The sequence below is a fragment of the Micromys minutus genome (genome assembly GCF_963924665.1).
Source record: "Micromys minutus genome assembly, chromosome: 3".
NCBI lineage: Eukaryota > Metazoa > Chordata > Mammalia > Rodentia > Muridae > Micromys > Micromys minutus.
In genome coordinates, this window is record NC_137972.1 from 5,938,893 (window position 1) to 5,964,060 (window position 25,168).

A 25,168-nucleotide genomic window follows, 5' to 3' on the forward strand; every position below is an offset into this window, starting at 1 on the left:
ACACACACACACACCATAAAACAAAACAAAACCCGAAAGCACCCTCCTACCAAATACCAGATCCCCCTCCCAGAAAAATCAAAACAACAATAAGTATAAGAAATCCCTTCAAAAGAGTTCCCAGCCCATGATCTAAAGGCATTTATTTAGACTTATAGATTGCTTGAAGGCTGTGTGCTCAGTATAACTAGTCAGAGTTACTGTGGCTGTGAAACACCATGATCAAAGGAACTTGGAGTAGAAAGGGTTATTTGGCTTAAACTTTTGTATCACTATTCTTCATTGAAGGAAGTCAGAACAAGAACTCTAGGAGAGTAGGAACCTCAGGGCAGGAGCTGATGCAGAGGCCATGGTGGGGTGCTGGTTACTGGCTTGCTCCTCATGGCTTGCTCAGCCTGCTTTCTTATAGAACCCGGAACCACCAGTCCAGTTATGACATCCCCCACAATGGGCTTTTCTATTCTCACTATTTTAAAAATGCCCTATAGGCTTGCCTACAGTCAGATCTTATGGGGGCATTTTTACAATAGAGGCTCCCTGTTCTCAGATGACTGGCATATGTCAAGTTGGCATAAAACTAGCCAGTACCTCTAGTTAGGCTTGTCTCTGTGATTGACTTGGCCTGTGGATTTTCTCTTGTTTCAAAGGCAGATTCTTAGTATGGTTGGTGAGAGATAGCTTGCCCATGCCTAATCAGAAAATACTAAATCTGGAATACTCTGACACTGGAAAAACAGTACCAGTCCTCAAGAGCCTTGGGTTTTTAGGTTAGAAGTACTCAGCTAGTGAAATCTAGAATCAAATATTCTAAGATCTGAGATGCTTGATGCTCTTGTTGACCAGTAGTTAAGTTAAGCACTCTTCTGAACGGTCAGTGGAGATGATTGAATGATGATTTTTTTTTCCTGTTGTAATAATTATGTTGAAAATCTTGTTGGGGGTGGAGATGCTGACTTATCTATGTGATTGGAACAACTTTGCAAGTGAGGTCCAGGCTGGATGCCATTACTTCTTCATTAGGCCAGTGATCTAGAAGTAGTTCTAAGTGGAGGCTGAGGAAGTTATGTGCTCAGGCAGGACAGGCAGATGATTTAATTTTGGTGGTGCTACTATGTAACTCTACCATTGTAGCATCAGCAGTACACAAACTAGTGAGCTAGCTAGTTTCAGGATTCAGCCTCAGCATGTCATCTGTTGATGTTTCCTGGTTAGATTATCAGGGGTTAGATTTCTGTAGATGGACAGTCTAACCCATTTCCTGGTTCACAAGTAGTCATCAGAAAGGAAGTGGAAACAATTGCAGATCTCAAGAGAGGTTTTGTTTTTTTCTATTATCTTATTGAAAAAGGAAATTTTTTTTGAACATACCTTTGTTTAGCCTACTCCTTTGGTAGTCTTTAGTTATTTAGATTAAATTCTGCTCACAAAATTTAGCAAGGTAGTAACAAGTTTTATTGGGAAGTGTACTTACAAATGAAATTAATTAAAAAGTTATAACCTGTTTTATGTTCCATTAAAAATGTCTTCTAAGGCTGAAGATATGTAAATTATTGCCTAACATATATGAGGTTCTAGATATATATCACAATCCTATAATAAAATATCACAATGCTGTAATAAAAGTGCATAAATATAAAATTTGTCCTAAAAACCATGAACTTTTACCTCATACTTGTAGAGTTGGATTGCACATAGATTCAGATACTAGCCACCCTTCCATAGCAAATCTCATTAAAGACTTGGTTCTTGAAGCTACAGTACATGCCTGTAGCCTCAATATTTGGAGGCTGAGAAGCAGGATGATCTTAAGTTGGAAGCCAGCTTGGGCTACTTGGTAAGATTCTGCCTCTAAATACATACACACACGCACACATGCACACATGCACGCACGCACAAGACCTGAGTCTATCAATTGCCACTATCTAGTTTTATCTACATGTCAAGAATCTGGGCTTCTGCAGGTTCATGTCTGAAGTAATCTATACACTGAGGTTTTGAGTAAAAAGAAAACATTTTACTTGACAGACCTTAGAAAGACAGAAACAACTAACTCTGTTGTTTCCTGTACATTCATGAGGAGACATTCAATAAGCCCTGGTGGGGTTGTTTCTCCTTTTCCTCACAGCCATTTACTTTAAATTGTGAGTCAGAGTGGACTGTCTACCATGCATTACTAGGGTAATGGGAAGGCACCTTATAATGTATGCCATGTCTAGAAAACCCCTCAAAGATGTAGGCTGCTCTGTTTCAACTGGCTGTTCTGTATTTGTTACAAGAAATCAGTTTATGTGACATTTAAATTCAGTTATGATTTATCTCATTATAACTGATGTCATCTTTGGTTATTGCATAACATTGGGTTTAGGTTGGAATTTGGTAAAAGGAAATAGCTTGGATTTAGTAGGTTATCTCAATGAATGATGAGGATGGATTCAACACTGGAAATGTGTTCTTTTGAAACAAACTTTCATACAAGGAGACTGGTTGAACTCTGAATACATCATGGTAGTGCTCCAGTATATTTGAACTTTGATTTGATATCATACTTGGAAATTTTGCAGTGTTTGTAATGTTTTACTGCATTAATGATATGCATGCTCTCTGTAAGTTTCTTTTCTCTCTCTCTCAGATATTGTATACCAAAACAAATCCCTTTGATTTTCCTCACTGAGCTCTCATGGTGAAGTTGCATTCCATGTGATTTATCACTGCTCTGCACACAAGATGCTTTCTAAGGGACTTAAGTGTGAGTTCTTGTGTGCATGGAACAACCAAGCTGAGGAATTAGAAGGCCCTTCCTCACTTGGGCAGAGAGAAAAACTCCATTCACTCAGTTGTTTATATAAAAGCAGGCCACCTCTAAGAGCTCTAATGTGTCAGTCATCCTAAGTGTGCTTTAGATTTATGTTACCCACAGCAGCAGAGCACCAGTCCTGCGTGAGTCTGAAGCGGTGTTCTCTTGCAGTCTGGTGCTACATTAGCCTGCTTTGATGCAGTCTGTGCTGTCTGTTTGAGGCTGAGCTGTGCCTGGCCACACACATTCACATCCCTCCCTCGGTTTCTCTTCCAGCTGCCAGTTCTCATGTTCTTAATACCTTGCTCTTGAAATTACTACTAAACTTTATTCTTAGAAAGATAGAAGTAATTGTTTAAACAATTTATATCTTAGTTTCAAAGAACATGGCAATTCTGTATTTGACTTTTCACTTTTATGGGTGACCCTCCCATAAGTGTGATAGGAATCCTTTTCTGATGAAAATGAAGACAAGTATGTTTAAAACAACCTAAAGTTTTTAGTAGTGTTTTCTAGTCTCATTGACAGTTATGCTTGCTGTTTTCCTTATTGACAGCTCTTGATTTACTAATCTAATTCTTTAAGATCATATATCCTAACCCATTAATTATTAGCTGTTCTCTTTTAATTTCAACTTTTTGCATGCTAGGAAATAAATTATAAGTTTTCTCCCTTAACAAAAGCTCCTTTGAAATAATTTTAACATAGCTTTTGCAATCTGTTGTATGTATTGTTTTTTTTTCTTCCACTTTGACCACAAATTCCTTCAGGTCTCCGCTGGTTCATCCTCCAAGCCATGGATGCCGCTCGACTCACAACAGCCCAATTCACACTGCTACTGGCTCACGACTCACTCAGAACTTCTCTGTGTCTGTTCCCACTCTCATCTATACTGGTACGAGACTGCTCAGACGCCAGAGCTGGGGAGAGGCAGGCCACGGGCACAGTGGCTGCAGAGGCAGGCAGGCAGGTAGTGTAGGCAGGTACCATAAGCCTTTGCTTCTTCCCTTTCTTATTTCTAATCCAGCTTCAATGAAGGACTTCTGTTTAGCTGACACAAAGGCTCTCTGACTGTGGAAGTGAAGGTGTTTTTCAGCTTCCAGAGTCTCTTCCACAGATCCTCTCATAGCCCTATGAGTTTGTGTATTGCATTCTGAGAGCCCTCCAATTGTATTCATATGAAAATCTCTGTGTTTTGAGGGAGACACCACCACCTTGATTTGCTTCTTTTCTTAAGTGCAAAGTCTGTAGGGTTTTGAGATGATAGGGTCTGTTTGATTCTGTGGAAGGGCTACTGGAAGAGCAGGTAAGCAACTGTTTGCATCAAATGCAGTGTTTCTGTGTGGCTCTACTTATGTCCTCTGCGCTGTGTTTTTAGCTGTAGCACTCTGATGCTATAGGATAAGGAAACAGTTTTCTTTCCGAGACACTCGTGTGTGTAAATATGAAGATAGTTACAGATATTTCCACACACCATTTGTGGCCATCATTTTTGTTTGTAACTTACAAAAACATTTATTTGAAATATTTTGTCATTTGTTTATTCTTTTTGTTTCTCCTTTTAATATATACATTTTTAATCTCCATTAGTCTACCATTTCATGCTTCTTTGCTTTTCCACTTGGCTTATTAACTGTTTCAATGCAGATAATATTGGAGAGTGATAAATGATAAAGCAGTTGTTTGTCTCTGACCTCATTCCCAGCTCCACACTTAAGAAATGACTGCCGGCCCCACCCTAGATCTCTCCTGATGTCTGGATCATGCTGCCAACTGTCAAGCCCTTTGGCACATGATTGCTTAATATGTCTCCACCTTCTTCTGGCAGGATTCCCTTCAATGAAGATCCCAATCCCAATACTCACTCATCAGGACCCTCAACCCCTCTGAAAAACCAAACTTATTCCTTTTCACCTTCCAAGTCCTACAGTCGACAGTCCTCTTCTTCTGACACAGATTTGAGTTTGACACCCAAGACGGGTAAGGCGCTTCCACCCACCTTTTGTGTTTCCTCGTAAGAACTTGTTTCTGTTCCTTGTTAGCTGCTCATCCAAACCTTTCCTCCTGTTTCTGCATTTAAGTTAAAGTTAATGTGAATGCTGATCATTGCTGTTATTAAAGTTAATTTTTTTTGTAGAGACACTATTTTGTTTAAGAGTGAGATTTTAATTAATTTAATTATTGTTGATACCAAGTCCAGAGTTTATTTTTGGCTGTTGACATTTTTCATTTCATGTTGAAGTCAAGAGGAATGCCATCTTAAAATAAAACATTTGCATAGTAACCCTAGAGGTCTGCAATCAAATTGCAGCTTTGAACTTTAATTCCTCTTAAGCATATGATTGATTTATTTCTTACTCATTTTTATTTCAGAATTTAGTTGTGTTTTTATTATGGGCATAGTTCAGAACGAGAATGGTTGTATAGCAGTTCATCTGCTTTTTGGCTTAAGCTTAGCTCAGTGTAGAGAATTGCCTGAGTTTAACTAGAAAGCAGAAAACAGAAAAAAAAGAAAACAAAGAAGAAATGATATTGGTCACATCGATTTGTTATTTTGTTTACATGTTAACCTAAACAGTAATATAAATATCGATCATTTCAGTTATTAAAACTTTTTATAGAGGAATTACCTTGATTGGAGAGTCATTTAACTGTTTAGTCATTCTTAATAACACGTTTGTGGGCTCAGGGTGCTGAGCTGTGCTACTCTTGCTCTCCAGGTTGAAACTGCAGTTTAAATTTCCCCATCCTTGAATATTTTCCAACTTATTAAATTTATAATTCTTCCTCTCTTTTTGTTTTATGAATGATTTCTTTGTTTTTGTTAATGTTTTTTGATAAAAAGCTGATAAAAGATTAAATTGGCTTCTATGAGAGAATTCAGTTATTTAAATAATTTTAAAAGAAAGATGGAAAATTTTTAAATTCACTGTTTCTAGTATATTAAGTACTAGGAATAGTTTTCCCATCAAATTGACTAAAACTGTTTTTATTTGTATTATTTTGAATTTATCATCTTATAACCTCTAATGCTTTATTTTAGTGTTAGAAGAATTTATAAAATGGATCCCGATATTTTGAAAACAATCAAAACAAAATTTTATTTATTATAGACTTAATTTCTTTTTTTATAAATAAGGTCACAGAATATAAACACCCATCTCTGTGTTTTTATTACTATTCCTGTTACGTCTCTCCAACACAATTTATTTTGACAGCTACTTTATTTTTAAATATATGCTCAGTTTTAACCTATTAAACCACCTGCAAATCAGAAATCCTTGAGAAAAGATTGTATCTGCCTGCAGTGCACGTAGGCTTTTCTGTTTCCTTTTTGCCTAGGTGATAATGCATTAGACCTGCTCTGACTTAGCATGTGCATTGTATTAAGTATTACAAGTAATGTAAAGAAGATTTAAAATAGGAAGAAGGGTATGCAGAGTTTAGGAGTAATGATTAAACTTATGTGATAGCATTTTATAGTAATGGACGCTTTAGAATGTGGCATTTTAACTGACTTTGTGCCATAAAAATTGAACTATTTAAATTGGGATGAGATAAAAAAGAATGTGTAAGAGACTTGACTTCATGTTCATGACACTCAGAACAAGATAGACTTGGGATGAGATTGTCTCCTCAGCTTCCCCCACTGCCCCTGCATTCTTTTAGACCAGATCCTGTTAAGTTGCTGAGGCTGGTCTTCGCCTTGTGAGTTGCAGCAGTCCCAGGCCCGGTGTAGCTGGGACTCTGGGTGTGCTCTCCTAAACAAGGAGATGTGACCACAGCTGTGAGGCTTTGGCTTGCTTACTGATTAGCTTTTGCATCACCACAGATTAAGTTTAGGAAGTTCTGTGGGGTTTTTTTTTTTTTTGTTTGTTTGTTTTTTCTTTTTGCTCTTTGTTAATCCTCACAAAAGGGCAAACCTAAAGTTTGATTAAGTGTCAGGAACAGCTCTCTCCAGCTTTCTGACTGGTATCAGATGTGCTAACAAGGACTCGTGTAGTACTGGTCCTGGTTCTTAAAACCCCATTTAAGAATTGTGTGCTGCTCTGACTACGCACCTCTGAGCCGACTAAGTGCTTTATTCTGTTTGCCTGCCTGAGCCTTAGCTTGGGGAGCCCTTTGCCACCTTTCACGGCCTGGAGGGGCTTGTCACTTCCCAGTTACGGAGCGGTAGACTCGTGTCTAAACCTCCCAAAGCTGAGAGTCAGCGAGCATCCTTTGCTGCCTCTGTTGGTCTTCTGAGAAACAGTAGAGGAAGCTGATTGTAGTTGACTTACTGTTTATAAACTGAGAAGTTAGAAATAGAGCAGAAGTAATAAAGGGTGGCTGAGAAAGCTATTTCCTGTTTATAATAAATAGTTTTTTGTTAGTTTTCTTAATTTTTTTTACTTTATTAGAATCTAATTTCTAACATTTTTAAAAATAAGGTTTCAAAAATGTTTTCCCCAAGTTCTCAATTAACAGGAGTAGAGTTTTTGAATGCTGGTGTAGGTGTATAGCAGATTTACACACTTGGTTTGGGTTGATTTTACTTTCTTAGGCAGGTTGGGTGTATATATTTGTTATAATATACAGGGTATTTGACCTTTATATGTAAATCTCTGTAAATAGCACTATGATTAAAGTATGAAACATTTTAGAGGAAAGGTAAAAAAGGATTAATGTATATCTCAGAACTGGAGAGCAAAAACCTAGTTATTTTGAACTCATAACTCAGTACTTCTGATTATTTTTTTAGTGAGTATACTATCAGTACAAAAATATGCAGTATTTTAGCTGGTGACATATGAGGGTGCCACAATTTACCACTTTAAGTGTTAGGATGGAAGCAACAAGTGTCTAATGGACAGTGGTGGTTTTTAGCTATACAGGTTCTTAAATACAGTTAACCAACCAACCAAAATTGGTGGGCAATTTAAGTATTTGAAGAAGTCAGTTAAAAGTGATGTAGTGGCATAACATCTTGCTAATGATTTAGTTTGTAGTGAGCAGTTTGAAAGGGCTTAGTTCATTTAGCATGTGTCCTTGGTGTGCACTGTGTGGCCAGGGCTCTGGGTGGGTTCCTAAGCTCATGTTGATTTGTGTGCATTTGAATCCATTTGACTGTTATGTTTCGCCTCGTCACTGCTTTCCTTCTCCTGATTTCTGATCATCTTCTGAATCTGCATCTTTGGTACTTTCCTCCACAGCACCTTACCCACAGGGGCCGGGGGTCTACCTGTGTCCCAGCTCCACCCCCCCCTCTTGTGGTTCCCTCCACCTTAAGTCCCGCCTCCTCTCGGAATCTAGCCTTACCCCTCACCACTCTAGCCCTGTCAGCCCCGTTCTGAGGAAAAGTGTTTCTTTCAGTGAAGAGCTGTTCCTGGCTGCTTCTGGTAGGATCACATTATGTCAGCTTTTTTAATAATCCCTTTATTTTAAGTCATCTTTGAAAACGTACTATTTTATACCATAAAGAATGATTGTGTGCTTTATATGTCTATTAGTAATTTTACTGACAGAGTTAATCAGAATTACAAAGGTGTCATTAGAGGTTACTTGATGAATAATTATGAGTATTCACTAAATTTTATATTTAACAAAAATGATATCTCAGGACGTGGATGTGGATGTTTACTGTAACTCTTAGTACCTAGGTTCTCACTCAAGTGTCTGTTGTAGATGCTCTTTGCCCCCCCCCCCTTACCTGCTCCATCCACATCAGACCTGTGCCATCCTGTTGCTAAACCATAAAGCTACATGAGAAAATTATTCTGTTTGAACCAGTTGAAGTCTCATTTTAGTGCTATTCTTTTATTATACATTTGTTTTCTTTCCACTACATTAATCAAGTTATTCTGCTATGTTTTCTAGTACTTTATTTATCACTGCAAACTTACCTTTTATTTTGTGATTTTTTTAAATATGCTTCATATAAAGCTCTTGGTTTTATTTCTAGTTAGCATTGTGTAGTCTCTAAAAACCTTAAGATTACTATAAGAAAAACTTTTACTTTGAAAGAACAGAATGGGACTACACACATGCTAACCCTTGTTTCCTTATCCAAGAACAGCTAAAAATGTAAATACGAATTAACTCCTTCCTGAGGTGCTGCAGTGAACTTGGCTGGTGGATCTGTAGCTCTGAGGGTGGAAACCACCCCAGCACTAGCTTGAGCATCCCATCTCCATACAGATCTTGGCCATATGTGTCCTTGTGCTGCTCTCAAAGCAACAATAGCACATGTTAGGGAAGATGTGATATTAGCTTTAAAACTACATCTGAGAGTGAGCAAATACAAGTTTTTCATCCATGACTGTGCATCTGTGATGTGTTTCCACATGTGTGTTGATTTTTGTTAATGAGCACATTCCATGTTCAGAGGAGGGCATCCTCGGAGAACAAGCTTCATTCTGAAGGCTGGTTTGCTTTTTAGTTCTCCTGTAGTTTTTACATGAGCAGTTCCCGTGTTTCTCTCCATATTTAACCAGATATTTTGATGTGTTTAAATTGTTAGCATAGTAAGAGTTATTCTTTTGATTATTTTATTAAAATTGTCAACTTTTAAATAATGAATATTATCAAAGATTTGTTACCTTGTATTAATATTCTTGCTAGAACAAATTGATTCTAAAATTAGCTGTGACCATAACTTTGATATTTACTTTAAAGAAAGTTTTAGTATACTAGAGTAAAATACATGTGTTAGTTACCATCTCTAAATATGTGGATAATTTTCTTGTATTTTGACACACTGTGTGAAGATGAATGTGGTTGAGCTGTTTAGTAGTTACCTGGTGATTCACGTGCTGCTGTCCTATAGGAATGGGCAGTGGTAGTGCTGGCAAAGAAGGGGGGCCCTTTAAAGCTCTGTTACGACAACAGACCCAGTCGGCGTTGGAACAGCGGGTAAGAGTCCATTTCTCTTCTTGCTCTGTCATCGTGCCTTTGTATGCCTGTGTTCCTGGTTGCTTAAAAGCTTCTGAAAGGTGTTGTTGAACATTATCTATAATATTGGAGTTTTAAAGTTCAAACATATTTAAGATATCAAAGTAATTTATTCACCAATATTTCCTTTACTGGAAAAATTCTGTAACTTTGCTGTTTTGTAGAGCTTTTTGATTTAAAGTATTTAAATTGAATTTTAATGTTTCTAATCTTTGATTTAAAATACTTCTGGAAATACCCATTGAGTTCTGAAATCATTCTAGTGTTCATTAAAGTGGCAATACAGAGAAGAAAATGGTCAGCATTTTTGCAGGAGACAATCTCAGCAGTGACACCTTAAGTTGGCACTGAGCATGTTGGCATTTACCTGCTGGTGTCACTTTTGTCACTGGCCTGTTTGTAGATTAGATACAAGACGCCTATTCTGTTCTCGGTATCAAGTGGACTAAGTGTGACTGTCTAGCATAACATGTCTATTTTAATTACCATGTATAATGTTTACTTACTTTATTGAGCTGGAAACTGAATCTAGTTTTTGGATGATTTTTTTCTCTCTCTCCTTATAAATGTCCTTGCTAAGGGAGGATCGCCTCATAGGTTCTGTAGAGCGCGGGTATGTTTCTAAACGTATGGGAGCCTGCTCCTTGTGCTACAAGCTTTTCTATTTTTAATCTTGTTCTCCTAAGTTTTATTTCAGCTTTTAACAAATGTTGCTGGCATTTTCTGACCTTGGTACTGTGAGGCTCATGCTCTTTTCTGCTAACGCAGTGCATGGTTCATGTGTCCCGTCCTGTGCTTCAGACAGAGCTCCACAGCTTTCTCTGTGTCTGCTTTGGAAGCTATAAGCACTTAGAGAATTTTATCTTGTGTGTTCATCTTACACCAGCATTTGGGAGAGAACAAAGGCGAGACATAGTGAGCCAAAAAAAAGGCGCATCTCCTTCTGCAGTTTGTTTCTGAGAGTAGTCTGTTTTTTTTCTATGACTGCAGACAGTTTTTTTTTTTATGCTATATGTGTGTGTGTGTGTGTGTGTGTGTGTGTGTGTATACACACGGTGGGGCAAACAGAGCTGAAGCATAGTCGTAAGTTGAGTTCTACCCAGGTCCTGTTTCTCTGGGAACTGGAGTGCCCAAAGGTCTTGTTGATAGGCAAGCGTCCTCCCACAGTTCCTCTTACCTTTGCTACAGCAGCAGTCATCATGGATGACAGCAGAGCCAAAGGTTACCGCAGTGGAGAAGAGGGTCAGTGGAGGTGTGGGTGTCTATTTACCATGTTTTCAGCCAGAATAGTTTTATCTTTGCCTTCTCCCATTTCTAACCCGATTGATTAATGAAATGAGTGCACTGGCCGTGTGGCCATGTGAAATATTGCTGTCTTTATTGTGCACTATAGACCTTCGAAGCCATGATCACTGTGTAGTTCAGGCTAGCCCTGGCCTCAATCATATTGCTTTAGCCTTGCAAATGCTGGGATTATAATGCCCATATAAAAGTTGTATGTGTCTGTGAATACGTTTTAAAATGAAATAGAATGTCATCATTTTTACTCCCTTCTTTCCCTCCTCCCAGCTCTTCCCATGCCTACCCACACTCACCTCTTTTGAAAAATTATTATTCCATATATACATGCATATGTATGTATATATATATATATGTAAAGATATGTATGTACAACCTGCTAAGTTTGTTTTTTATATTTGTATGCATGTGGTTTCAGGGTTGGCTACTTTGGGTTGAACACCCAATAAGTTGGCTCATCCCTGGGAGAAGCTAAGTCTTTTTAGTTGCTTGTAGTTCTCTGTCTAATAAAAATAAAATTTACCCCTTCTGTGTTGGCATGTTCACGGATGTTGCTGTTGTTCTGGCTTGTTTATGTAGCCATTTCTAGGAGAGACTGTTTCAGCAGAATTTTTGGGCTCTTACTTTTTTTTCTGTCCCCTTTTTCTAGGGGTTCTCTGTGTCACAGATGCAGGAGCTATGATGTAAATGTTTCTTTTAGGGTCAGGCTCCCCGTGATCCCTACATGTCCAGTAGTATTTTCTTTAATGTCTCCATTTGCTGTAAAGAGAGGCCTCACTGCTGAGGAGTGGTAGCTGCACTTACCTGTGTGTATATGGATCAGATTTGTAATTGAGGAATTGGGCTGCTTTAGTAATGTGGCCATGGTGGATTGTTTTCTAAAGTCCATGGCCTCATTGGGTGGGAAGCATTGATTCAGATATGATTTCCCCCTGTGAGTGGTTAAGTTCGTTTAGACAGCTAGCTGTTGGTTACCACAGCCCTTTGAGTGTCACAGGGAGGCCTTTAGGATATCTTGTGTGATGTTTGGTTCATTGTTATGGTTCATAGGTGTTGTGGCTGGGTAGGACTGTTTAATTTCATCCCTCTTAGCAACTTGCATAATATTTTCTGGTACTGTGGAGGCTAGATTGCAGAACAAAAGAGGCTTTCAGATGCAGCTCAAATCATCTGAGTGTGGAGTTCTAAGTGCGTGGGTCCTCAGTAATAGAGGCCTATCGTTGACTTCTCAGAGGTAACAAGGTCTTCATCAACAGTTTATATTGCTTTAGGACTTGGACTACCCTTACCAACCATCTGAAAGGCCTTTCTTGTCTGGTACTGGGGGTTTTGTTGTCTATGCTTCCTGTAAGGGAACACTGTCATGCCAAAAGCTTTAAACATCTTTAAACTATTTGTGTGTGTGCATGTGTTTTCATATATACACTTACATGTTTTACTTTAAGTATAAAATATGATTCCCTGTGGATCTGTTAGATAGCCTTGGTAGCCTTGGTATGGTTTGCCTCTTTCCTTCTCCATGTGTTCTGACCTTCATTCTTCTACAGCTGGAATCCGTTCACTGGTACCCCCTCCCGTCACTACCCCTACCCCACAACTGTGGGCTTTATACCTTCTTGGTTTCTCTGGTTACTCTTTGTTGTATAATCACATGATAGCATATGAGGATTTGAAACTAGGGACGTTAGATGAGTGAGAACACGTAAGGATTTTTGGTATGCAGATGGAGGGCAGAGATGGCTCAAAGGAGTGCCTCTTCCACTGTTCAGGTCAGTTGAACTCAGGATGTCAGGCTGGCAACAAGCACCTTCATCTGCAAAGCCTTTTTGCTGGTCTCTAATGTACTTTTAAACAGTCTAAAATCTGGGACATGTTAACACATTGGACATATATTATTAGAAGATCTTCATAGGATCAAAAACAACGGTGTTGAGAACTACTGTGTATTCTTACGTAAAGCCTACTGTGTAGCTGTCATGGTTTTACATCTGTATCACTCTTCCATACACTGAGTTTCTTTGTGTTCAGAAGCAGCAACGCAGCAGAGCCGTAGGCTTTTCCAGTCACCTCTGGCTGCTCTTGATGCATCTTGATTCCCATCCTTGTTTCAGTCTAGGTCACATATAAACACTTTCAGTGGATAGGCGATTACTCTTCTTACACAGTTCATCTCTTCTTGCCTTTATTAAGGTAAAGGTTACCTCTGAGTTCTGACCGGGTTTTAATGTGTGGATGTATATGCACACCCCATGTGTACTTTTAACTTTATATTCCTGGGGGTGCAGGGCTGCTCCTCTGCTGGTGATTGCATATTGATCTGCCTTAAACACTGCGCTTCAGCTGTTTTTGTATTCCTGCTTTAAGCAGCCAGCCAGTGGCCTTGCTGCTTTTCTATGTGCCTGCTTTTAGCATTAGCTCCTTTCTTTTATTTGTTGCATTTAATCTGCTGTGGCCTAGAAAATGCAATAATGGTGAGCTTTTAAAATGACAAGCATTTTAGCATGTGTAGCTACTTTACACCAGTGTGAGCATCCCCCGTGGAGATGCCTTGGGATGCAGTACATGAGCTGTAGAACTCATGTACTTAGTCCTTGGAGAGCTCTCTTGGGCCATTTTCAAACTCCTCATGTTGAGAGTAGCTGGGGCTGTTGGTGAGTAGCTTCAGTTAAGAGAGTTAGGTTCAGGTCAGGAAGCAGTCACCCTGTCCTTGCGCCCACTTTGTCTACTGCAAATGACTGCTGTAAGGCTAATTACAGACATTCCCTCTCCTCCTGGTGCTCCTCTGGAGAGTTCCTATCTTCAGTTTTCTTTTTGGTTCTTCATGTCGTTCTGTGGCAGAGGGGAGCCACAGCGTGTTTCTCACCCTCACCACGAGCCTCTCTCCTGCTTCATGTATAGTCTGCACATGTACTTGCTTCTCCCCACAGCGATTGGCTCACACTTCACCTACATGTTTACCTTTCTCTTTTTTACCCCGCCACACTGCTGGTCCTTTTACTCCATCAGCTGTACTTCTTTTCTCTAAGTTTCTTGTTGCATGCTGGCCTCGGGAATATTTACCAATAACCTGTATTGCCTGTATGTACGAGAGCCAGCTTTACTGGGAAATGCAAATGGTCACCAGGTTGTCCAATCATGTGCCTCACTGGGAAATGGTGTTGAATAGGAGTTTGAGAAGAGAGGAGTGTGTTGTAAATATATCAGCTGGGAACTCTTGAATATTCCCCCAGTCTGAGTAGCTGGATTTTGAATCCCACTGACCTTGTTGGGAAGCAGATTTGGATCTGTGAATGTCTGAGAAAGTTGAATGAAACAGCAGGTCTAGTGTATTTATCTCAGGCCATGCATTTCCCATGCTAGGATCTGCATGAGCAGAGCCTTCTACTGTGCATTCGGCCATCTCTGTCTTGTCTCTTGTCTCCAACAGGAGTTCCCCTTCCTCACCTTGACAGCCTTCCCCCCTGGACTCCTCGTGCACGTAGGTGGTGTTGTCAGTGCACGCTCCGTGAAGCTTCTGGATCGGATCCACAACCCTGGTATGTTTTCTAAAACGTTTTATTTTATTGCCTGTATTTAAGGTGTGATTGTAAAATTTTTATTAATATTGAAAGCAAATTTAACCCAAAAAGAGAGATGAAAACAGATTATAAACAGATATAAGTTACTCTGAGATATTTTCAGGAATCACAATTAAAGGTAAACTAAAGTATATTTTAGTTATTTTTAATGTAACAAATGAGCACATTTTGACTTATTTTTGACTGAGCTGTTCTTTTGAGGGGATCATTAATTAATGTTTGAGTTAGCTGTTCTGTTTGTTTAGGGAGATAAGGAATTTCACTGTGTGTCCTTCAAGGTCATTGCATTAGGCCATTAGTGTTTTTCCGCTTGTTCATATGGTCAAAAAAGGAAGAGCAGCCGCTCACGTCTTTAAAGCACAGTGATGGAGAAGTCAGGCAGCAGAGTCCTGGCACCTTTGAGACTTGGATTACAAATACTTAGGTGTGGAGGATGAAAGATGCTTAGTGGTTAAAGTCACTGACTGCTCTTCCAGAGAACCCGGGTTCTGTTCCCCAGTACACACACGGCGGCCCATAACCGTCTGTATCTCCAATATCTGACACCCTCACACAGAAATACATCCAGGCAAAACACTGTACATAAAATAAAAATAAATAAATTTGAAAAAAAGAGGAAAGGAGTGCTTGGGTGAGGTTTTTCAGTCTACAAGAAAACATGATCAATGATGGTAGCTCCCTTTGGAGTCATGTCTTATGTTGGCTGAAACACCATAGACCTGAAGGAATACTGACATCTATACTTTTGTGTATTTTGGAAGACTTTAATTCATCACTTCCAGCAGCTTCTTTGAGACATGTAGGGAAAGGGAAAAGACTGCTCTGAAATATTAGATGGAAAACATTGCCAATAGGGCTTTTAAGTATAACAGGTATTACTAATTTTCACATTTAAATTTAGTCAGTGCTCTGTGGCTTGGTTTTACTTGAGAATCAGAATGGAATTCTTCTGACTGCAGATGAGACACCAGAAAGTCAATGCTAATCATGTTTGTTTAGCTCTACAATGAGCAAATACATCATTTCAAGCTCTGGTATTTTGTTTTGATTTGTTTATTTTTCCTGTTCCTTTATTTCTATGGTTAGTTTAAGGTCTAATTTTCCTTATGGTATTTGTATACTCTGTAGCACATTAAATTCATGTAGAAGGCAACTTCTGGCCTTGGGAAGTTCAGTTACAAGACGGGTAAGGAAAGACTGATCAACGAGACCCGAGGGGTCCTGTGCTTCCCACGGATGAATGACTTACGTTTCAGTGCTCCTCTTGATATGACACTGTCAAAATTAGTTTTAGAAATGTATTTAAGTAATGTTCTCTTTCATTTTGGAGCTTCCTAATTGTGAGATAAACTCTAGAGCCTGGGAAGACAAACAAACATTGTTTAAATTAGCTTTAAATGGAGATAAATATCTAAGAATGTCTTTACTTTTACAAACTCTTCTTTTTGAGAGTTTCTTATACTCATCAGTTCATTCCAGGCAAGAACCCCAAGAGCCCCAGAAACAGGGCGTCCTCACAGAATGAGTTTTGTGTGCTGTAACAGCAGCTCCTCAGTTTCCTCCTCCCTTTCAGAAGAGATGTCCATTCTGCATGGCAGGCCTCAGTTACTGTTACTGTACATCCCCAGGACAAGTGCCCATTGATTTATATGTAGATACTATGAAATGCTGTGCAGTCACACCTTTAGTTTGCCTTGTTTAGTCAAATAGTCATCAAGTATATATCCTGTGGTTTCAATCCTATTCTGATTTAAATACATGCTTTTTGGATTCTTTTGTGTATAAATTAGACACTAAAATGCCTAACAGCACCTCCAAGTCCCTTGATTAATTTTCATGGAAAAAAGATAGATTTGTTGAGAAAAGATGGATATTAACCCTTGGAGAGAACCTGGAGAACTGATTATCACTAGGAATTAGCATTGCTGCCATGCAGAGAGAGACTTGAGGATTTGTCCGAGTACATGTGCAATGTGTTTCTCAACAGCTATTTTTGACTAGTAAATATGAAACATTTTAATTTTTTTTCAGCAGAAAAGGGAGACTATTATTTTAAGACCACTGCCACAAGTTCTAACTACTGGTGATTATTTCAGAATTCTTAAAGCTTCTTCCTTTGCTAAATCCCAGGCCAACAGAAGCCTGAACAGGGAGAGACAGGAGTGGGTTTGAGCATACAATGATCAAATAGCCAGAGGAGTTAATTCGAGGTTACTGTAGCATACTCCTCCTGCCTTCTGTCTCTATTTCTTATTAACTCTGCTGTCTCTGTCTTCCAGTTCCTGTCAAATGCTGGTGTCAATTGTGTTCTTGTCTGTAGTTTTCTTTTGTTTGTTTTATTCCTACTATTCTGCACCTAAAACTGATCAACTAATTTGCTGTTTTGAACTCAGCCTTTGTCGGAATTATGGGTAACACAAGATCTTACAAACTGCTAGACTGGAATAGTTTCAATTCAGGTATTTTAATGGTCATTCAGTATTACATATGCTGACAGAAATTATGGCAGCTCAGTGAGGTTTTAGAGACATTCTAGATTAACCAGTTTATTCTGTAATAGTTATGTCACAGCTGGTAATTTGCATGGAAATTACATAAAATAAAAGTGTATGAGCTAAAATGAATCAAAAATATACTATAAATTATGAATGACTTTGCTTATGTGACTAACTTTGAGAATATAATTAAATTCTCTTTATGCATTTGGCCAGTGTTTTCATATCTGGTAAGTGATACAGGCATTGGCTTTATCATTAAGCAGCATTTGTTAAACACATTAAACAACCAGCCTGATAAACCTTAAAGCATGCTTTAACAGCTCAGTCAGACTTAATAGACTGTATTTACTGTTTTATAAACTACCAGGCAGTGTGACTCTTAGCATTCTCATATCTAATGCTAGAGATGTTCCAGTCTCATAGCAGGACAGAGTTTTCAGGAGATTAACAGTATCTATAAGCTTTCCTCCTTCCATATGAGATTTCCAGGTTTTTTATAAGTAATTTGATTATAGTCTGTAGCCATTAAAAAGAAGCAAACCAAAACATTACAGCTGACGATGTGTTTTAGTAATGCCTATGAGTTTCTTTTGGAAAAGCATATTCTTAATAATATACATATCTCAAATTATTTTGGGAATTAAAATTTGGAACTATTTTAATTAAACACTAAAGTGGACATTTAAAGGATATTTTTAGTCCCTTGTCTCAGTGTATCTTACAGCAACACAAAAGCACCAAAGAGTAATGCTTTTAGTATTTGTGCGCATCAGTCAAAGACTAAGCTCTGGTGTACATTAACTGACTCTGAAGGGTGTCATGTTCCAGATCTGACTTTGTCAGCATGTGCAAATATGGAGTGATCTCAATTCTAACTCTTGGAAGAAATTACCTTTGTTTTCTAAACAGGGTTTTTACCATTGTGCTGACATTTGTTAAAATAAAAATGATTGTTTTATTTATTGTTCTTTTTTCTTTTTTAGTGAGAAAACGAAACACCCTATTAGATTGTTTTCTAAAGTAAGACTGTATTCCAATACATGGTTAGCTTGGTGTAATTAGAAAAATAGGTTGTGCATAAAAATGATTGATCACTGACAACTTAAGGAAGTGAAATCTTGTAGATCAGGTACTTTTAGACTGTGGTAGTTGGTCAGATGACAGAATTTTTTATAAAAGGCAAGTGCAGAAGTTACATCTCCCATACAGCAGGGCAGCTGTTTGACAGGACAGGCATGGCTGAGGAAGCAGTATATCTTGCCATCACTGTCAGTAATGTCAGATGGGAAGTGTGCAAAACAGAAGTGGGTATTGAGCCATATGCAGGAGGGCCAGGGAGGAAGAGTGAGTCTGGTGGCGCACTGGCTGTGTAAGCAGTCCCAAGGCCAACCTAATCTCTCAAGTGAGGCTTCTCAGAGAAATGAGCCAAACAAGTTTCAAAATGGCTAAAGTGTGATGACACTTTGAGTTTAATGTATTCATAGTGCCATCCTTTGGTTGAAATAAGGCTGAGCTTGGTACAAGTTTAGATAAAAGACTTGAAAATTCTGAAGAAAATGTAGTATGTTTGGTAAACATATTCAAATATATCCCCTGAATTTGGAACTGTTCTGCCATTGCTGTCCCATAATGTCATAATGTCAAGAATTGACCACACTTAGAGCTGGAGCAATGACTCGGTGGTTCTGAGCACTGACTGTTCTTCCCCAGGACCCATGCTCAATTCCCAGCACCACATGGCAGCTCGTAGCTGTGTCTAATTTCAACTCCAATGGATACAGTGCCTTCTTCTGGCCTTGACGGGTACTGCTTGCACATGGTGTAGCCAGAAATACAGGCAAACACCCAAACACAAATGTTTAAACAAAAGAACCTAGGTGAACAAAGATTTGACCCTTATTAGTAGGAAAAATAATCATTAATATTATGTTTAACTTTAAAATTATTCATATTCATTTCTTGAATTCTTTGACAACATGAATAATATGAGGCTTAAGTCAATTTGATGATAGTCATCCAGGAGGAAAAAAGACAGAGTAGGAGGGAAGGAGAGGGGAGGGAGGAAGGGAGGGAGGGGAGGAGGAGGGGAAGGGGTTCAGAACGAGAAGCATTTGTTAGGTGCTGGACTTTCATATTTCAGAAATGTCACTGATGTCACTAGAGGAGACTACGCCACTCCACATTCACAGTTTTGGCCAGTGATGAGTCATGAAGTGTGGTTGTTGTCCCATCAGGTCCTACTGCCTTCTGTGTGTCATTGCATGCTAGGATGCTTTCACAGCAGTGCACGCTGGCCATTGTGGCATTTCTCAGAACACACAGCTCAGGCATTGAGTGATACAAGAGTGAGTTGGAACTTACTGTGTGCTCTACAGTTTGTTAGGCACTAGAGGACAAATATTGGCAGTTGTCCTGTCTTCTTGAAACTTGTGTTCTTAAATGGTAAAAAAGCATTAAATGTATTACATTGTTGAATGGTGTACAGTGTAGAAGCAGGCATGATTAACTGTGTTGGTGTGTTCTGATTCTTAAGCTCATGTTTGAAGGCTATGTGTATCAGATTGTCATAGGTTTCTAATCTTTCAGTAAGATATGTAGTGCTGTATGAATGCATATTGCTGTGTCCTAAATCTCCAGCATTTGGGAGTCAGTCTGAGCCAGTGCTTCTCTGATAGTCGGATAGTTACTTTATAGATCACAAAGGTTCCTGTGGCTCAGCCCTCCTGCCCATTGCTTTTGTCTTGGCCATCTTGTCCCATAACAACCACAGTGATGGGACATTTTTATGCACTAAGAAGAAGTGAACCCGTCCCATGAGTCTGAGACTTTATTGTGTTGTTACTTTTCACTTCCTCATTTTTCTGTTCTGAGAACAGAATTTGAGAAAAGTAGGTGGATGTTAGCATCTGTCAAGGAGCCTGAGATGTTACTGTTGATTGTGTGATGAGATTACAGTAATGAGGTTGTGATGACATGCCTTGGGTCTTCCTGGCAGACACTGCCTCTCCACAGACTTGGAGATAAGCTAAAGAGGCTTGAACATTTGCTACATGCTGGACCATATCTGCTTTCTAATAGCAGGTCATTTGAGTCTCAGGAGACCTTTGAGGGAGACTCAATCCTATTTTGTGGGTGTACAAAACAAAACAGTAGTTTCCTGAGGTGTCAGGAGAGCACAGCACACCACAAGCAGAGCTTGAGTGACCTGGCTGTGGGACCTAACATGGACGATAGACTTGGTTTGCTGGTGAATGTAGCAGGCCTGTCAGCTGCCTGTCAACTCTCAGGCAAGGGGGCAGGTGATTTTTGATTTGATGTCATGTCCAGAATTAGGAAAAACAAATTAGTTGAAGTAGATTGTTGGATTTTGGTTTTGAGAATTTTTTTGAAGTTTTAAGAATATTTTAGATGAATCTTCAATTTTATGAGATACATCTTTTTTTCTTTCAGTCATTACAGACTTGAGTTATAAGGCAACCTTTAGTGGTTTGAAGTTAGAAAATGCTGCATTTTGTTAATCACAATTATTTTTTTAGAAAGCTCATTTTGGGAGCAAAAACTCGGTTAAAAACTTGAAAATTAAGTTTGTTACTTCACAAAATATTTAATTGTAAGAAAATGTGACGAGCCAGGTAGTGGTCACACAGGCATTTAATCCCAGTACTTGGGATGCAGAGGCAGTTGGATCTCTGAATTTGAGGCCAACCTGATCTACATAGTGAGTTCAGGACAGCCAGGGTTACATAGAGAGACCCAGTCTAAAAACAACATGTAGAAAAGAAAATGTTAGCTAGCTGATGTGTCATGAAATAACATCTGAATTTGTTCATTCTCTTTTGTTTGTTGTTTTAACGACCCTTAAACAGTTTTGATCTGTCAGTGAGTGTTTTGGTATACTCAAGTGAGTTGAGCATTACACTGGCACCAGGAGCCTCGTTAAGCCAGGGGTGCTCAGGTGAGAGTTAATGTGGACGTAGACAGTTTTCAGGAATTGATGAGACCAAGAAGTCCTAGCAGCAGCATGTGAGGTCTGGATAAGGAATGTCGAGGTGCAGAGTAGATTCTATGTCTGGTTTTAAAGAGTAGCAGCAAACTGTTAGATGTAGAATAGCTTATAAGCCAGCCACCAGGCTTTGATGTTCTCACTGTCTGTCCATATTGCTTTTAGTACAGTGAGGACTGGTTCTTAGTCTGGTTCTAATCCCTATTCAGTTTGAGGCTGTGTACTATGTTGAACCTGAGCTCTTCCATTTCTGTTACTTCCTGGGAAGTCACTTTCCAGTGTTTGGGATGTAACTTCCCTTGTGCCCCTCAGCAGCCAGATTATCATATCCAAAACCTTTGCTCGATCCAGACAAATCCCATCTTCTCCTCTTGTCTGTTTTTAAGTTAGGTTGAGCCGAATGTGATGGTTCATACTCAAACCATGACTCGTTTGAAACAGGCATGAGGATTGTGAGTTTGGGGCTAGTTTGAACTCCATTTCAGCAAAAGACAGAATAATTATGTTCGGTAAACATAAACAGAACTGATTTTGAACACTTTGGGTAGGTAGGTATATCTTAGTTACAAATATGTAATTACTTCAAATCACTGAAGGATTGAGTTTAATAAAGGCATTTTGTGTTGACTGTTCACATCTTACTTCCTGAGATGTACATTGGCATTTTAAAACTCTAGCAGTTTCACCCACACTTCTGAACCAAAAGATGGCAAGATATCAAGCTGTGACCATGCTCTAGAACAGCAACAATAGAAAAGGGATTGTAGTGCCAACCACCATGGTAACATCACTAAGAACCAAGGGTGTGCTGAATGTAGAGCCCAGTGATGTTAGCTGCCAAAAGAAGAAAAGTTAAGAGAGCTATAAAACCTATAAAAAGTTTGATCCATAGGGGAAAAAGCTTTAAAATACTGTGAAATATAATTTGTATAATAATTAAAATTTAATTTTTCCTAAAATGTTCCTTAATTAGAAATAATTGTATAGATGATAAGGACATGGTATTTAATGTGGAAATCATTTGCTTACCACCTTGGAATGCTTGATAGATGAGTACACATCTCAGCTGTATTTTCCTAAGATGACTAACAGACCCATGTACTACATGGATAATTGCTGTACCTTTTTAAGCTAACTACCTCTGTTTTGCTTTTTGTAAAAGTATGATAGAACTTCAAATTTATGCTTTGGTTCCTTAAATAAAATAAATAGGTTCAGTAGTGTATTTCCTATTAAAATGTAGTTAGCAGTTTTTAAACTTTAAGATTCTATTATAGGGATTAAATAATGTGATGTCGCTTTTTTATTGGTGATAAGTATTCTGAGTCTTGGCTCATCTTTGGCATGGTTTTAGTGTAGCTTTGAAAATAAATAGAACCTTTTTTAACACTAAATAGACGGACTAGTCTGAATTTTTTTGTAGTGACGTAAAATAAATAGAACCTTTCTTAACACTAAATAGACGGACTAATGTGAATTTTTCTGTAGTGACGTAACTTCATCCCTTGCTCTTGCTTGTAGGGTAGTGGCCATGGTGGCCAGAGTGGTGAAGCCCTCCTCCTGTACGCTTGCCTTGCTCTCACCTAGAGGCTAGGGCCATTCCTTTCTGTGACCATTTCAGTGAGCTGCCATAGTTTTCCGTCTGTGCTGTCACCTGATCCGAGCATGCGCCAAAACATCAGTGTGCCTCGCTCCTGTCTGCCAAATCTGCTTTGCAAACCCTTTGTTCCTTAGCTTCTGCTTTAGCCCAAATCACCAAACCAAATGTAACATCTCCAGAGTGTGGACACATGCCATTGGCTTCCTTGTCCTTGTCATGTAACTAGCTTCTTACACGCGTCAGTACTTTACTGAGCACAGCACTGGCATCTCATGCACTTGTGTGGCTGTGTCAGAATGAAGGCTGCTTGTGAGCTTGCCTGAGGGGTGTGAATGCTGCCCTTGCACTCAGTCATCTCGCTCTTGCTCTCGCTAAGGGTTAATCAGCCACACATTCTTCCATGGCTTTGGTTTAATTGTCTGTTGTTTTATGTTATACCAAGGTAAGTCTGATGTGGAGTAACTGTATTCTGCGTGGTTACACATACCTCAAGGGAATGACATTTCTCCATTTGAGTATGCTCGGCATTTCTAAATCAATACATTTCAGGCTTAAAATAAGTGGCTCTCTCCATGTCTTCATTATTTTTTTTAAATGGTGTTGTGGATTGCTGCTGAAAAAAACCTATTTTTAAAAACAGGGAACCTACCACATGTTACTTGTGGTACAGGAAAGGTGAGTCTACTGTGAGAAACTTAACATGGCATACAGTGATTGTCTTAGAAAATATTTTAAACTTCCAGAGTAGTTCAAAAGGTAAATAGCAAATTCATTAATGACTTTAAGAAAAGTTAGACTTAACGGTGTTTTAGTAAAACAGCTATTTTCTAGACTAAAAGTTATTTCTGTTTGTGATACTTATTTTTGTAGAACTATAATTTGGCAAGCAAGGATACTACATAAGCAACAGTTTGTTCTCTGCTATAATTTCCTTTTGGAAAAGGATGAGTTTACATGGGTGTTTAAATTGGCATACCAGCATGCATGTACAGCCAGGCGTGGTGGCTCATACTTGTAATGTTAGCACTGGGGAGGCTGAGACAGGACGGTTTGCTGCAGTTCCAGCAGCCTGACCTACTTAGTGAGCTTGAGACCAGTTGGGCAAACGTATCTCAAACACAAAAAATAACAAGGGCGTGTCTGTTCATTAGCAGAGTGGCTGTGAGCTCTGAAGTCCACTTGTGCTCATTCAGCCGTAGATGCACATGGCCACTGGAAGGTTGATAGCATGGGATGTAGCCTTTTCCATTCTCTTTCTTCTTTACTTTATCTTGTGCTTTCATCTTTCCTCAGTTTTCTTCAGTCTGTGCTTCTTTCTTTTCCTCTGAAGGAACATATTTTTAGGGTAGCTCTTTCTCCAACCCCAGACTTGCTCAAGAGCTGGCTGACATTTACCTCCTCATTCCCCTTGTCACTTCCTCCTTGCCGAGGAGACACCCATCACAGGAATGTGAGCTCTCACAAGTTCTTAACCTTTCTTTACTGTCTCTCTTCACTACTTTACTAGTGAGTATACTTCTATTTCATTTATTTTGAAAAACTATGCTGAAAATCTGATATAACTGCTGTGTAAAAATAGGAAGTGGTATTTGCTTGGTTTTCTGCGCTAGAACCTTGTGTGTGGGAAACTTACAGTAAGAGCTTAGCACTGATTCAGAGGTGAGTTAGCGTCCTCCCAACCCGCACTGACCACAAAAAGAAGCAGGTAACAGACCAGTCTCAGTCCTAACGCTTTTACCATGAGGACTTAGTCTCACTTGCAGTGATTGTTCAGTAAGCACAGGTGATTACGAAGTGCAGAGCCAGTCCTCTGTTTATACTGCCCCCTACAGGGACTCTAGAGTTCCTCATGATCTGACCCAGGCTGCAGTCCTGAGCAGTATTACTCCCAAACACTGGGATGAACTCAGTATCTCTACTTGCTGGCTGTGCCACTTAGCTGATCTTTAGTCCCCAAACAGTTTTTGTTATGGTAAGACAGGAACCCAAGTTTGTTGATGCCCAGGCCATGTTTAACAACTCATGAGCCAGTTTTCCACGTACCCAAGACTTCAGGCACGAGTTACTATGTCCATAAGAAAGCTACCCTTTGAAGTTATAGGCCATATATGGAGTTTATAATTTTGTGTTTGAAATATGCCTTCTATATTAGCCAAATTATTTGTGTTAACCCTTTAAATGTATCTTTTTCTTTTTTTGCCTCTCTCAGGTTTTTTTTTTTTTTTTTTTTTTTTTGTTTTTTTTTTGTTTTTTTAAATTGGCTAGTCCTTTTTTATACCCTGTTACTCCACCCTAGGACTTACACCTTTACTAAAGAATGACAAATTAAGGTTTCCAATACCATTTATAAATATTGATGAATATTTACCTTGTGAAGAACGCAGAATGTAGTAGATTATAAAGATAGATAGGTGTCAGAATACAAAATCAGAATTTAAATTAAATTTATGGATAGGATACATAATG

The 25,168-nt window shown here is 38.9% G+C and overlaps 1 protein-coding gene across 5 annotated transcripts in view; it reads left to right on the forward strand.

Moving 5' to 3' along the window:
• Nucleotides 1-25,168, forward strand: part of C2CD5 (C2 calcium dependent domain containing 5) — an 88,924-nt gene that overhangs the window by 29,172 nt on the left and 34,584 nt on the right. For 3 of the 5 annotated variants that reach the window (XM_080914910.1, XM_080914912.1, XM_080914914.1), the window contains exons 8-12: nucleotides 4,623-4,774; nucleotides 7,987-8,172; nucleotides 9,600-9,685; nucleotides 10,305-10,337; nucleotides 14,451-14,559. In XM_080914910.1, the coding sequence (XP_080771036.1) occupies nucleotides 4,623-4,774; nucleotides 7,987-8,172; nucleotides 9,600-9,685; nucleotides 10,305-10,337; nucleotides 14,451-14,559 (566 nt within the window). The remainder of the gene's footprint in view (nucleotides 1-4,622; nucleotides 4,775-7,986; nucleotides 8,173-9,599; nucleotides 9,686-10,304; nucleotides 10,338-14,450; nucleotides 14,560-25,168) is intronic. The other 2 variants (XM_080914911.1, XM_080914913.1) reach the window with 1 other exon arrangement.